This window comes from Amblyraja radiata, chromosome 35 (assembly GCF_010909765.2).
Source record: "Amblyraja radiata isolate CabotCenter1 chromosome 35, sAmbRad1.1.pri, whole genome shotgun sequence".
Taxonomy (NCBI): Eukaryota; Metazoa; Chordata; class Chondrichthyes; order Rajiformes; family Rajidae; genus Amblyraja; species Amblyraja radiata.
In genome coordinates, this window is record NC_045990.1 from 7061118 (window position 1) to 7075637 (window position 14520).

The window sequence follows — 14520 nt, forward strand, 5'->3', positions numbered from 1 at the left end:
ATATAAGATATAAACTCTTAGCAGGAAAGTCAGAGCAATTTTCAAAGATAGGGATTCCTTTCATTGATTCATTACAAGGATAGTATGGTGCAACACAACTTCGGAATTAAACCGATTTACGGACTGGGTGATGGGTGGGGAGAGAAATGAAGCAGGTATATCAATACTTTTTTTTTTTTTTTTTTTTCCCGTTTTTGTTTTTTTATTTCTTTAAGTTTTTACTTGCTCATTCTTTGACTACACTCATTTGGTAGTTTAGGGGTTCCATTCTTACACTCTTTCACTTACTTTCTCTTTCACTTTCCTTCTTGCCCTTTCTCTCTTTTTTCTATTTCACCTCTGCTAAAAATTAAAATGGAAGCTGTACAATAAATGTATTATGTCATATGCCGCAGTTTATACTTTTGTACACGGCTTCTAATAAAAACATAAATAAAATAAAAAAATTAAAATCCGTTATAGCAGATTTTATTACAGTTCTGGTCACTTTTATTATGAATCCTTTATTTACACGCATAGTTAACATTTCAAGGGAATACAATAGAAAATCAATGTTTCTAAATTGAAGCTACTCTGCGGAATAGGTTGATGAACAATGCCAGGGAACATATCATGGCTGTCAGCTAGAGAAAGGAAACACAAGAAACAATGTTAATGGTGTCAGATAAAGCAGCATTTACTGTCAAAAGAAGCAAATGGATGTTAAAACATAAATATAACGATGGACACAAAGTGCTGGAGTAGCTCAGCTGGTCAGGCAGCATCTCTAGAGAACATGGACAGGTGACGTTTCGGGTCGAGACCCTTCGTCAGACTCCTTTTCATCAATGCCACTCAGATGCTGAGATTACAAAATACCTCGTCTTGGAATCACACTGGTTATGGGAGTGGATTAGTTTAGTTTAGTTTAAAAATACAGCGGAAACAGGCCCTTCGGCCCACCGAGTCCACACTGTCCAGCCATCCCCAGCACACTATCCTACACACACTGGGGACAATTTACAATTATACCAAGCCAATTAACCTATAAACCTGTCCGTAGTTGTAATGTGGGAGGAAACCGGAGACCCCAGGGAAAGTCCAACCCAGGTCATGAGGAGAACGTACAAACTCCTAACAGACAGCACCCGTAGTCAGGATCGAACCCGGGTCTCTGGCGCTGTGAGGCAGCAACTCTACCATTGTGCCACCGTGCCGACTCAAATGAGTACAATGAATACATCTTACCTGAATTAAACTAATTCCTATCGCTGCACCACCAATAACAGCACTGTTCCTTTTGATCATTGCAGTTACTGAAGCAAAACAGCCCTTAAGATTAAAAAAATAATGAATTTGTTGTGTTCATTCATGTAATTTAACAACGAAAAACCTGAATATCAAATCGCAACTTTCCAGACTTGCACACTATTTGATATTGCCAGCCTGTACCTTTGTGAATATAATTTCTGATGATATTGTTATTCCATCACAGTCAGCAGAAAAAGGGTTTCGACAACAACTCTTCGGATACAAACGTCCTTTAGTAATCTGATAGTATGATCCTTCAAAGTCCGTGTAATTCTTTAACCCGCAGCAATGGAACTGAAATGACAAAAATACATTTGTGGTTTAGGTTTTAGTTCTTTTTCAGTTTTTAGAGATACAGTACGGAAACAGGCCCTTCGCCCCATCGGGTCCATGCTGACCAGCGCACCCGTACACTAGTTCTATCCCAGACACTAGGGGCAATGTACAGAAACCAATCAACCCACAAAACTGCATGCCTTTGGAATGTGGGAGGAATCGGGAGCTCCCGGAGAAAACCCACGCGGTCACATGGAGAAGGAGCAGAGAGAGCGAGTCGGGAAGCTCTGGAATCTGCACGGCATTCGACAAGACCCGACCCGGGGTCAGATGGCTGGCACGGGGGGGAAGCTGAGATCCCCCCCCCCCCCTCCCCAAAGCAGGAGCTGATTGCCTCGACGGGGAAGTACCGACTGCCGGCTACGGGAGTAAAATCGTCCCGTCAACGGAAGGCTCGAGGCCCACGACCGCTGGAGGGCAAAGAAGGGATGAGATTGAACATTTTTTTCGCCTTCCATCATCACAGTGAGGAATGTGGAGGAGTCACTGTGGTGGATGTTTATGTTAAAATATATTTTGTGTGTTCCGTTGCTTTTTATTTGTATGACTGACTTGGCAAATGAAATTCCTTGTATGTTGCAAAATATACTTGGCTAATAAAGTATCAAGTTCAAGTTCAAGTGTGTTTATTGTCATGTGTCCCTGTATAGGACAATGAAATTCTTGCTTTGCTTCAGCACACAGAACATAGTAGGCATTTACTACAAAACAGATCAGTGTGTCCATATACCATAATCCGCCATGTCATTAAAACCTCCTTCTTTCATCTCTGCAACATCGCCAAAATCAGACCCTCTCTCACACCTCCCGCTGCTGAAAGACTCATCCATGCCTTCATCTCCTCCCGACTGGACTACTGCAACTCAATTCTCCTTGGCATCAGCTCCACCTACATCAACCGACTCCAACTGGTCCAGAACGCAGCCGCCCGACTCATCACCCACACCAAATCCTGGCATCACATCACTCCAGTCCTCAAACAACTTCACTGGATTCCCATCTCCCACCGGATCACCTACAAAATCCTGGTCCTCACCTACAAAGCCCTCCACCATCTGGCCCCCCCCATATCTCACTGACCTCCTCTCCCCCTACCAACCCTCACGGTCCCTCAGATCCACATCAGCCGGTCTCCTCTCCATCCACAAGTCCAACCTCCGCAGTTTTGGGGACAGAGCCTTCTCCAGGGCAGCTCCCAGGCTCTGGAACTCCCTCCCCCAACTGATCCGCAATTCCGTGTCCCTCACCATCTTCCAGTCCCGCCTCAAGACCCATCTCTTCACCTCTGCCTATCCTTAGCCCCACGTCCCCCTCCCTTTTCATCTGTGCTTGAATTGCCTCATATTGTGTTTTGAACTGAATTCTGTCTTTAATTTGTGTACTAGTCATGTCTTTACTATTTATTTCATTCCCTTACATGTTTTTCCTCTACTTGCTAAATTTTTGTAACGTGTCCTTGAGACTCTTGAAAGGCGCCCATAAATAAAATTTATTATTATTATTATAATATATATACACACATGAATAAATAAACGGATAAAGTGCAAATAACAGAAAATGGGTTATTAATAATCAGAGTTTTGTCCGAGTATTATAGTATTGTATTGAATTGTATTGCAAGAATGTTCTCAGCATTGTAGCACATCAGTTCCATAGACAAAGTCCAATGTCCGCCATGGAGTGGAGGTGAATCGGACAGTACCTTAGTTTATGGAAGGACTGTTCAGAAGGGGATAACAGAGGGGAAGAAGCTGCTCCTTGGCCTGGTGGTTCTGCACTTTCAACTTTCTGTGCCGGACGGAAGCAGGGAGAAGAAGGAATAATAGTAAGATTAAACGAGAACTTACCAGTTTGAAGTTTGATCTGTATTTTATGAGGAGTTACGATGAGGGATTACGTGAAGAACCCGCTCAGCGCGCATGCGCGGCATACTTCCAAGCAGTGGTGTGGAATCACAGATAGACAGTTATTTGAAGTAAACATAGTAAAGAAAAGGAGACATCAGTTATTAGTTTGATCCATACAATGAGGGTGGGAGCGGTGGGCACGTAATCCCTCATCGTAACTCCTCATAAAATACAGATCAAACTTCAAACTGGTAAGTTCTCGTTTAATCTTACCATTTTACTTCGGAGTCACGTGAGTGACTACGTGAAGACTTCAAAGCTCTGTGATTTCAAACCGTGTAACAGTTTTATTTCACTCACTGCCGAAGTTCTTGAGGGAGGAAGTGTTATCGTAATCAACCAATGAATCTGTTTTTCGAGAAACAAAAAAGGTATTTTTTTAACAATAACAAAATAAATTGCTCCTCCGGGCTTAAATTAAATATTTACAGCTTGTAATATTTTCTCTGCAAATAAATCAGGTTTCGTCAACGGCTTGTTATAAAAGTTCAGAATGTCGTTTCCCTCGATCATCCTGCTGTATTCAGAATATGGTCAACCGGTACGTCCATTCTCTCGGCCGTTGATGTAGATGCTGCCCTAGTGGAATGAGATTTTAAATGTATTAGTATCTATTCCGGCAGCCTTCAGTACCTGTTTGAGCCATCTTCAAATGGTTTGGCTCGTTACCCGGCCATGAGGTTTCTTGTGGCTGACCCATAAGGCTTTTTCACTCCCTCTGATATTGTGGGTTGTGTCTATGTAATGTTGTAGATGGGTCACGACACACAACCGTGGCTCTGGTGGGTAGGCCCGGAATACCACTACTGGATTAGCTGTTCCTGGCCTGCTTTGTTTCACCAGACACTGTATGATGAATGTGATCTGATCTGGGGTGGTCACCATGTTGTCCAGCCTCAACTTGTGTAGTGACTGGACCCTCTGGGCGGATACAAGTGCCATCAACATGAGCGTCTTTAGTGTAGCTTGCTCGAGACCGAGGGATCTGGCTGGTGGCCATTCCCTGAGGTATGTCAGGACCACACTGATATCCCAAATATGGGTATACCTGGGCTTAGGGGGCTTGATATTGTAAATACCCTTCATCAGTTTTACCACCAGTGGATGGGATCCCATCGCCTGTTGTCCTGGCGCTGGTTGTTGCGTACGTTGTCCCTGTTTCCTGGCAGTACTTCTCCCATTTTTTGATGCTGGTTAAGTACTGCCTCCTGTTGGATGTTCGAAGGGATGGCGACATGGTGGTGATGGTTTGTTCGGACAATCCTAGTTTCAGGTAAGGTCTGTTCAAAACCTGCAACCCAGGAATTTAATTTTTTCATGGCATGGGTGTTTAACTTACCTGGTAGGTAAGTAGCTGATAGCCAATTATGTCTTTCGACACACCCTTGCCAAATCATGTTGACCAATTTGTCGCATGATAACGATTTTATGCCGCCCATATGGTTAATATAAGCCACCACCATAGTATTATCAATTTGTAACCGAACATGCAAGTGCTGCATATTAGATACATATGCTTTTAAACCATAAAAGGCGCCCAACATCTCTAGATAGTTAATGCCCAGTGTAAGTAGTAATGATGACTCTAGGTTAGTCCATCTACCACCTGTGCTGGATATGGAGTTAGTCGCTCCCCAGCCTGAGCACTGGCATCTGTTTGAATAACTAAAGTAAGGTTAGTGATGATGATAGGGCTGAAACTATGCCAAACGTTTTCTGCCCACCACTGTAGCTCTGATATTGCTTCAGTGGGTAATTTCATGACACGATCATAGTGACCTGTATGTCGTTTTAGTGCCTGTACCTTTGCTCTCTGTAAATTTTGATAGTGCAAAGGTCCGAATTGTGTAGCCGGAAATGCTGCTACCATTTCCCCAATTACTCTTGCTACTTGTCGAATAGTTGGTCGCTCGTTGACCATTAAATTGTTGCATGATTGTGCTAATTCAACCATTTTTGCCTTTGGCAAGGTAACAGTCATATGGACCGAGTTAATTGTGAAGCCCAGGTAGTCCATGATAGTGGATGGCTTCAACTTAGATTTATCTAGATGTAGGACGAACCCCAGAGTTTCGAGGAGCTGTTTTGTAGCTGATACTGCTGCCACAGCCAATTCCATCGTTTTCCCCTACTATCAGAATATCATCCAGATATGCCATGACAATATGTTTTTGTTTTCTTAGTATTGCCATGGCTGGTTTCAATATTTTGGTGAATAATCTTGGGGCTGAAGTTAGCACATTGGGCAATGCTTTGTACTGCCATTGCTGTCCCATCCAGATAAATTTTAGGTATCTGCGATGATCCTTGTGTATGGGTACTAGATAGTAAGCATCTTTGAGATCAATGCTTGCCATGAAGTATCCTTTGGAAATCAGTTGTTTGGCAGTAACAAATGTCTCCATTTTGAAATGTATATACTTAACAAACTTATTTAGTGATGTTAAATCAATGATGATGCGACATCCACCATCTTTTTTGGTTTTAGTGAATATATTCGATACAAATCCCAAAGGTTCATGTTTGGTCTTTTCGATGACCCCCTTTGTGATAAGTCTCACCAGTTCAGCTTGTCCCTCACGTTTCTCTTTGACGGAGGGAGAAAATACCCTTTGGGCCCAATGTTGAACTGGCGGCGATTTTTCTCACATGAATTGTATTTCATATCCACTAATGCTGTTGAGTATATAGTTGTCACTCGTGACAGTACCCCATGCTTCTTTGAACAAGTGTAATCTCCCCCCTGTTAGTAAAGAACCCTTACTCTATATGCTGGCAGGAACCAGACCCACCTACCTCCATGGTTATTGGGGTTTCTTCTGTTTTCTCATGTTCTTGAAGGCTTTGCTTGTCTGACGTGCTGGCGATGTTGGGGGGTGGCGCATTTTCCATGGGGCCCTGATCTAAAAAAGATCTTTGGGGATAAATGCGGTCCCCGAGCTTTCACCAGTCCCATATTGAGGACGTCGACTGGTGGATGCCGTGGGGTGCTGCCGCTTGGGTATTGTAGGTCTTGGTTTGCTCGACCCGGGGCCTGCCCTCATGAGGCTGAAAGTTTTCGATGCCTCTTCCATGTCCCTTATCTTTTTGGTGAGGTCCTTCCCGAATAACAGAGCGTCCGTCTCTGCAGCTGGGGCTTTGCATAACCCAGCGAATTTGGGATTGAGGGCAGGTCTTATGATTTCCCGCCGGAAGTTTTAAACTGAGTGTTGCACATCAATGCCAGTACATCCTGCTGGCAGGTATCCATGTCCGTGCTGTCCACAGAACGAGCAAAGGCTGTGATGGCCAACGTCAGGAGCCTTAGGATCCGCTGTAGCTTGAGTTCATGGTTACGAATGTGTGACCCCATGTGCCCCCAGATTTGGCTGTTCACAGTCAGCACTCTGAGGCCTCACAGTTCTCTGGTGCTGTGTAAAGATCTAGTGCCTCAGAAAGCACCTTCCTGCAAAGGCTTATTCGAAAGATGATTTATGCTGGCCGTGTTTCGGTTCCAGCAGTCTTCCAGCACGTGGGGTTGCTACATAGCGGTCCATCACACCCAGCAGCTCTTCCTGCTCCTGCACCCCTTGCATACTCCCGATCTCGTCCGCCAGCCCCTGTTCCAGACCAGCCCAGCCCTGGTCACCAATGCTAGCCTCCAGTAATGAGGGAGCAGAGGGCAGTGCACAAGACACTGTGGAGGGGGTGCCTGATCTCCCTCCGCGAGAGCGCTCTTTCTGCGCATCCCGCTGGAGCTGCTCCAAGAGCCGTTGGATGCAGCTCAGGCGGCTGTCTCTCCTCCGTTTAGGTGGAGACATGTCCCCGTCCGACGAATCGGGAAACACCGGCCGGTTGGTTTTCCTGGTGGATTTCCCCCCCCCCCCAGTCCGCTGTTCAGGCGTTTAGCGGGACTGGGCTTGGCTCGGTGTCGGGGATGGTGGAGCGCTCTATGAGCGGTCCTGCCGCCTGCCGCTCCAGCGGCTCAGGCGGCTGTCTCTCTCCCATGCGGGTGGAGAGACGTCCCCTCCGATAAGTCGGAAGCTACCGGCCGGATGCTTCTTCGGCTGGCTATGCATCCAGCCCGCTGCTCAGGTACTAGCGGGACTGGGCTCGGCACGGTGTCGGGGAATAGTGGAACACCGGACCCGGTAATTGTTCCTACCGCCTGTTGCTGCCCCCCTGCAATGGAACGCTCCTCCGCTGGAGTCGAGCGGGGGACAGGTTTTTCTGGAGCTTTTGTGCCTTGTAGAAGCGAGAGCGCCCCTCAAGCAGCGCGTCTCGCAGGCACCTGCTCCGAGAGCCGCTCCAGCGGCTCAGGCGGCTCTCTCTCCCCCCATGCGGGTGGAGAGACGTCCCGTCCGAAATCGGGAAAACACCTGCCTCGAACGGGGGACAGTTTTGCTCCAGAGCCTTTTTCTCTGCCTGTAAAACAGAAGCAGAAAAAGGCTCCCCTGTAATAAAACCCCGACCTCAGGGTACTCACCTGACGGTCCGTTTCATTCTGTAGCGGGAGCGCCTAACTCCCGCTGCAGCCGCTGTTGCACTGCTGGCGTTAATGCCGCGCATGCGCGCTGAGCGGGTTCTTCACGTAGTCACTCATGTGACTCCGAAGTAAAATCAATCATATGATCATTATGATGAGGTGCACGGCAGGACATTGTGGGAGAAGCCAGTATAGGCCACTCACTCAACATAAACCCAGTGCAATCTAATTTCTTCCCCTTCTGAATCAGCAGCCAACTGGACTGGAGGAGGACTGGCCACATTTTGTGCCTTCCACCACAGTGATGAATGCTGTGGTGGATGTTTGTGTTAAATTTTTATTGTGTTTTCGTGTGTGTTCTTTATCATTGTACCGCTGCTGGCAAATTAATTTCACTTGCACTTTATGTGCAATGTGATGAATAAAACTGATTGATTGATTACTTAATTTCTCCATCGTAAATCTAATACAGAATAATTCCATGGATCTTTGTAACTTACTGTTTTCATAATAGAATCCCATCCGAAACTTGCAAAGTTTTTATCTCCAAATCCAGTGTAGTTATTTTTTAGTAATCCAAAGGCCTCTTCTTGAAATAATATTGTAATCTGAGGGAAACACAAACACAGGCAGTCAGCAGTCATATCTTCCTGTAATCTGCTTCCATATCTAGATCCTGGGGCCTGCATTTATTGTCCATCCTTATTTTAGTTGGGAGGGAAATATAGATCAGCCATGATTCAATGGCAGAGCAGACTAGATGGGCCGAATGGCCTGATTCTGCTCCTGTATGGTCTTACCAAAGTCATTCAGGTTATTTCTGAGGGCAATTTCAATGTTAACCACATTAATGTGGGATTGGAAGCAGGTACTGGCCCAGACTGGCAGTTTGCCAACCCCAAATATACTTTAATGAAATATACAAGTACGTTTGCAGAAGACACTATAAAATAGACGGCATTATAAACAGTTAAGATGGTTAAGAATTGCAGCGGGAACATCAGCAGCTGGGCAAGTGGGACTAGGAATGGCGAATGGAGTTTAACTTAGATAGGTATGAGGTATTGAAGATAAACCATGGCAGGACCTTCACAGAAAACTGATCCCTAGGGTCATGGTCATAGAATGATACAGTGTCGAAACAGGCCCTTCGGCCTAACTTGCCCGCACTGGCCAACATGTCCCAGCTACACTAGTCCCACCCGCCAGCGTTTGGTCCACATACCCTCCACCCTACAAGGGTGTTTTGTAGAGAAGAGGGATCTAGGAGTGCTGGCACATACAGTAGATCCCTGAAAGCAGTGGCTCGGGTAGATAGGGTGGTGAGGAAAGATGTTGACACATTGGCATTCATCAGTTAGTTCAAGTTCAAGTTCAAGTGAGTTTATTGTCATGTGTCCCTGTATAGGACAATGAAATTCTTGCTTTGCTTAAGCACACAGAAAATAGTAGGCATTTACTACAAAACAGATAAATGTGTCCATATACCATGATCTAAATATATATACACACGAATAAATAAACTGGTAGTGCAAATAACAGAAAGTGGTTGCTAATAATCAGAGTTTTGTCCGAGCCAGGTTTAATAGCCTGATGGCTGAGGGGAAGTAGCTATTCCTGAACCTGGTTGTTGCAGTCTTCAGGCTCCTGTACCTTCTACCTGAAGGTAGCAGGGAGATGAGTGTGTGGCCAGGATGGTGTGGGTCTTTGATGATACTGCCAGCCTTTTTGAGGCAGCGACTGCGATAAATCCCCTCGATGGAAGGAAGGTCAGAGCCGGTGATGGACTGGGCAGTGTTTACTACTTTTTGTAGTCTTTTCCTCTCCAGGGCGCTCAAATTTCCGAACCAAGCCACGATGCAACCGGTCAGCATGCTCTCGACTGTGCACCTGTAGAAGTTAGAGAGAGTCTTCCTTGACAATCCGACTCTCCGTAATCTTCTCAGGAAGTAGAGGCGCTGATGAGCTTTTTTGATAATTGCGTTAGTGTTCTCGGACCAGGAATAGAGTATAGAAATTGTGATGTTATGTTACAGTTATACAAGACATCGGCGAGGCCGCACTTTGGGGTATTGCTTTCTAATTTGATCGCCCTGCTGCAGGAAAGATGCCATCAAGGTGGAAAGAGTGCGGAGAAGATTCATGAGGATGTTCCCAGGACTCAATTCCATTTTACTTCTATTGATTCCAGCTTGTTCTACTTCCATCACATGACATTTCCATAGGGAACTTTGTCAAATGCTTTATTAAAATCTAATTATACTGTATCTACCATCCTCCTTCATCAATCATTTCTTTCACATGGTCAAAAGAAGATAAAAGTAATGGAAAGACTTGCTCATTTCGGATCTCTGCTCCTATCTTCAAGGTTAGTTTCCATAAGGATATATTATTTCATTAGAATATATTGTGTTTCCACAATAGATATTAAACTCACATGAAATGATTGGGCCATTTTTCTCTTGACTTTTTTTTTAATGGGGTTTTTAATATTGCATTTCCAAGTCAAGTTATCTATTAAAATCTTAGTACCAGCTTCCTTTGAAATTATATTTAAAAAATTGTTATTTGGTTGAATTTCATTGAAACTATTGCAGTCATGTTCTGCAGAAGACGTTTAGAATGAGAGGTATCTGCAGAGGCTCCATATCAAGCAGATCCAATTAATGAAACTCCACTGTTCAAAACTGGTCATTTATATTTATTTTTAAGCCAGTTGAAAATTAGAGTCTGTGTGTGTGTGTGTGTGCGTTTGTGTGTTATGTTTGATGGACCAAAAAAAATGTAATTCTGTTTTTTTTTTTCCACAGAGCTATTGTTTATTTTAAACCAGACTTGGGCAAAGGGTCATGCGGCATCTCTGGAGAACACGGATAGATGACATTTCAGGTCAGGACCCTTCTTTGGTTTACAAAAAATATATACAAATGCTGGAGTAACTCAGCGGATCAGGCAGCATCTCTGGAGAGCATGGATAGGTAATGTTTCCGGTTGGTCTAAAGAAGGATTCTGTACCACCTATCCATTTTCTCCAGAGATGCTGCCTGACCCGCTGAGTTACTCCAGCACTTTGTGTCTTTTATTTTGTAAACTAGTATCTGCAGTTCCTTTTATACCAAATATATATTTTAGTTGAAGGTCAAGAAGGGGTGGCACTAGAGCTAATGCCTTACAGCACCAGAGAACTGGGTTCGATTCTGACTACAGGAGCTGTCTGTACAGAGTTTGTACGTTCTCCCCATGACCTGCATGGGTTTTCTCAGAGATCTTCAGTTTCCTCCCACGCTCCAAAGCCATACAGGTTTGTGGGTTAATTAGCTTGGTATAAATGTATAAATGTAAAATTGTCCCTAGTGTGTGTGGGATGGTGTTAATGTGCGGGAATCTCTGGTCGGTGCGGACTCGGTGGGCCGAAGGGCCTGTTTCTGTGCTGTATCTCTAAACTAACCTAAATTTAAGAATTGCTGACAACGTGATCATACTGGAAGATAGTGGAGTAAGGGGATATGGGGAGAAGGCAGGAACGGGGTACTGATTGTGGATGATCAGCCATGATCACATTGAATGGCGGTGCCGAATGGCCGACTCCTGCACCTATTGTCTATTGTCTATTGAAAGGGGAATTTGTTGGAAACTTGGCCCATCGATTCGGTTGCAGAAGAATCGTGATTTTGCTTCACAATTATATTTCCCATTGGGCCACTGGGAAGTTTTGTTAGGAATTAATGGGAAAAGCAGTTCACATATTACTGATCAGAACAAGTTGGATCTTGGTGACATCTTCGAAATACACCAAAGATCTGAAACCCCGTGGCTTACATCTGAGGTAAAACTGGGCAGGAATAACATTGGGTGCAACAAATTATGTTTAAAAACCTGGACTCGATAGCAGAACGGATATTGTAATGGACATAACAACAGCAAATATCGTTATTTTCTGAACATAAAAATAAAAGGTTAATATTTACGATTGATTTAAAGATCAAAACGACAATTGCACACGTCATTTCTCCGATAAAAATCGTGGTTAAGGCTACGAAATACTGCAAATTAGAAAATAATGTTGTTAGTTTTCTGTATTTTCACCATGCCATATAGTTAAAAAGAGCTTGGTTAAACCTATTGTTCTAGCACCATATAGTAAATGCAGATTTAACTACCATTTATATTGTTGAGCTGTAAGATGTGTGGAACATTGAGTTACTGGTTACAAAAATAATAAGGAAGTGAAAAAAAATTTTCAGTGAAAAAATAAGGGCGGCACTGTGGCGCAACGGTCGAGTTGCAGCCTTAAACCCCTGTCCCACGGTACGAGTTCATTCCAAGAGCTCTCCCCAGTTTGCCCTGATTCGAACTCGGAGATTTACGGTAATGGCCACTCGTCGGTACTCGGGGCTCTCGTGGACATTTTTCAACATGTTGAAAAATCTTCACGAGTCTTCCTGTGCTTTCCTGCCATTAGCGAGTCTTCCCGAGTACCTGCCGTTAGTGGTACGAGCCGCTAAGAGACGTCCCCGAGCTCCGACGTACCCGCTACGTTCATTCTCCGTGCTTACCACGAGTTTGATTTTTTTTTAACTCGGGAGAACTCTTGGAATGAACCCGTACTGTGGGACAGGGCTATTACAGTGCCGGAGACCCAGATTCGATCCTGACTACGGGAGCCATCTGTACGGAGTTTGTACGTTCTCCCTGTGACCTTCGTGGGTTTTCTCTAGGATCTCTAGTTCCCTCCCACACTCCAAAGACGTGCAGGTTTGTAGATTAATTGGCTTGGCATAATTGTAAATTGTCCCTTGCTACTCGTTTTCACCTAGTCCAAGAATCCAGCATCTGCAGTTCCTTCTGTCTAGATAAACAGTTGTAAATACTCAGTAGGTCAGGCAGCATCTGTGAAGAGACAATTCCAATTGACATTACAGGTCGATGATCTTTCATTGGAAGGAAGAATTTGGTTCTCTCTCCATCTTTAATTAATTCTGGGTTTTTTTAGGTCTTTTACGGAAATGCATGCAAACAAAAGACATTCTTGCCATAGAGGGAGTACAGAGAAGGTTCACCAGACTGATTCCTGGGATGGCAGGACTTTCATATGAAGAAAGACTGGATAGATTCGGCTTGTACGCGCTAGAATTTAGAAGATTGAGGGGGGATCTTATAGAAACTTACAAAATTCTTAAGGGGTTGGACAGGCTAGATGCAGGAAGATTATTCCCAATGTTGGGGAAGTCCAGAACAAGGGGTCACAGTTTAAGGATGAGAAGGAAGTCTTTTGTCTTTTAGGACCAAGATGAGAAAATCATTTTTCACACAGAGAGTGGTGAATCTGTGGAATTCTCTGCCACAGAAGGTAGTTGAGGCCAGTTCATTGGCTATATTTAAGAGGGAGTTAGATGTGGCCCTTGTGGCTAAAGGGATCAGGGGGTATGGAGAGAAGGCAGGTATGGGATACTGAGTTGGATGATCAGCCGTGATCATATTGAATGGCGGTGCAGACTCGAAGGGCCGAATGGCCTACTCCTGCACCTATTTTCTATGTTTCTAAAAGCTTTTCACTGTACCTCGGGCCCCATAGCAGAAGTGTCCACATCACGGGGGCTGGGAACTGGAAGTATCCGAGCTAATTCTGCTACCACTACCATCTATTGCAACAAGTGGTGGCTCCCACTGATTGTCGAATTGAAACTAAACATGGAGATGCAGGGATGGAGGGATATGGTTCATATGCGGGAAGATGAGATTTGATTATCTTGGCGTCATGTTCGGCACAGACATTGTGGGCCGAAGGGCCTGTTCCTGTGTTATTATCTCATTGCATGAGATGCCAGGATTAAATTATTAATCTGCTTCAGTTAATAAAATCTCTACTAAGAGTAATATCGTTAACTTACCAACATCAACATTGTTTTGCTCTCTTTGATGGCACCAAAGCAGCCAATGAAGCCCAACAGCGCTAGGAAGCAGCCGGCTATGATACAGAAATAGCTGACATTTAGCAAATGGCCAGCACGCATTCCCAGAATTTGTAGGATCGCATCGCCATTAACCTTCATCCAGACACCGAATCCAAGAAAAATTAAACCTGAAACCTAGAAAGAAACATTTTGACATTGAATACAATATCTACCATTGCAGTCTGAAGAAGGGTCTCGACCTGAAACGTCCCCCATTCCTTCTCTCCAGAGATGCTGCCTGTCCCGCAGAGTTACTCCAGCATTTTGTGTCTATCTTCGATTTAAACCCGCATCTGCAGTTCTTTCCTACATACAATTTCTACCATTTTGATTGGTTGAAACTGATTGAACGTTACAGCATGGCAACAGGCCCTTCGGCCCACTGAGTCCATGCTGACCGTCGATCACCCGTGCACACTAGTTCTATGTTATCCCACTTTCTCATCCACTAACATCATGCTGGGGGCAATTTACAGAGGGCCGATTAACCTACAAACCCGCACGTCTTTAGGATATGGGAGGAAATTGGGGCACCTGGAGGAGACCCAGGTGCACCTTACCTGCCATT

The 14520-nt window shown here is 44.5% G+C and overlaps 1 protein-coding gene across 1 annotated transcript; it reads right to left on the reverse strand.

Annotated features, from left to right (window-relative positions):
* Positions 1-557: 557 nt before the first annotated feature.
* LOC116991855 (tetraspanin-16-like) lies at positions 558-14051 on the reverse strand. The gene is made up of 5 exons (XM_033050830.1): positions 13890-14051; positions 11967-12041; positions 8499-8606; positions 1432-1584; positions 558-623 (listed from the first exon to the last, which is right to left on the reverse strand). Exons 1-5 carry the CDS (start codon positions 14049-14051, stop codon positions 558-560), a joined length of 564 nt encoding a protein of 187 aa, XP_032906721.1.
* Between the last annotated feature and the right edge of the window lie 469 nt (positions 14052-14520).

Coding starts and splice junctions, on each gene's coding strand:
- LOC116991855 (XM_033050830.1), bottom strand. CDS start 14,051: ATGAAGGTTAATGGCGATGCGATCCTACAAATTCTGGGAATGCGTGCT. Junction 12,042..13,889: donor GCAAAACAATGTTGATGTTG/GTAAGTTAACGA, acceptor TCTAATTTGCAG/TATTTCGTAGCCTTAACCAC. Junction 8,607..11,966: donor TTTTGATCTTTAAATCAATC/GTAAATATTAAC, acceptor TGTTTCCCTCAG/ATTACAATATTATTTCAAGA.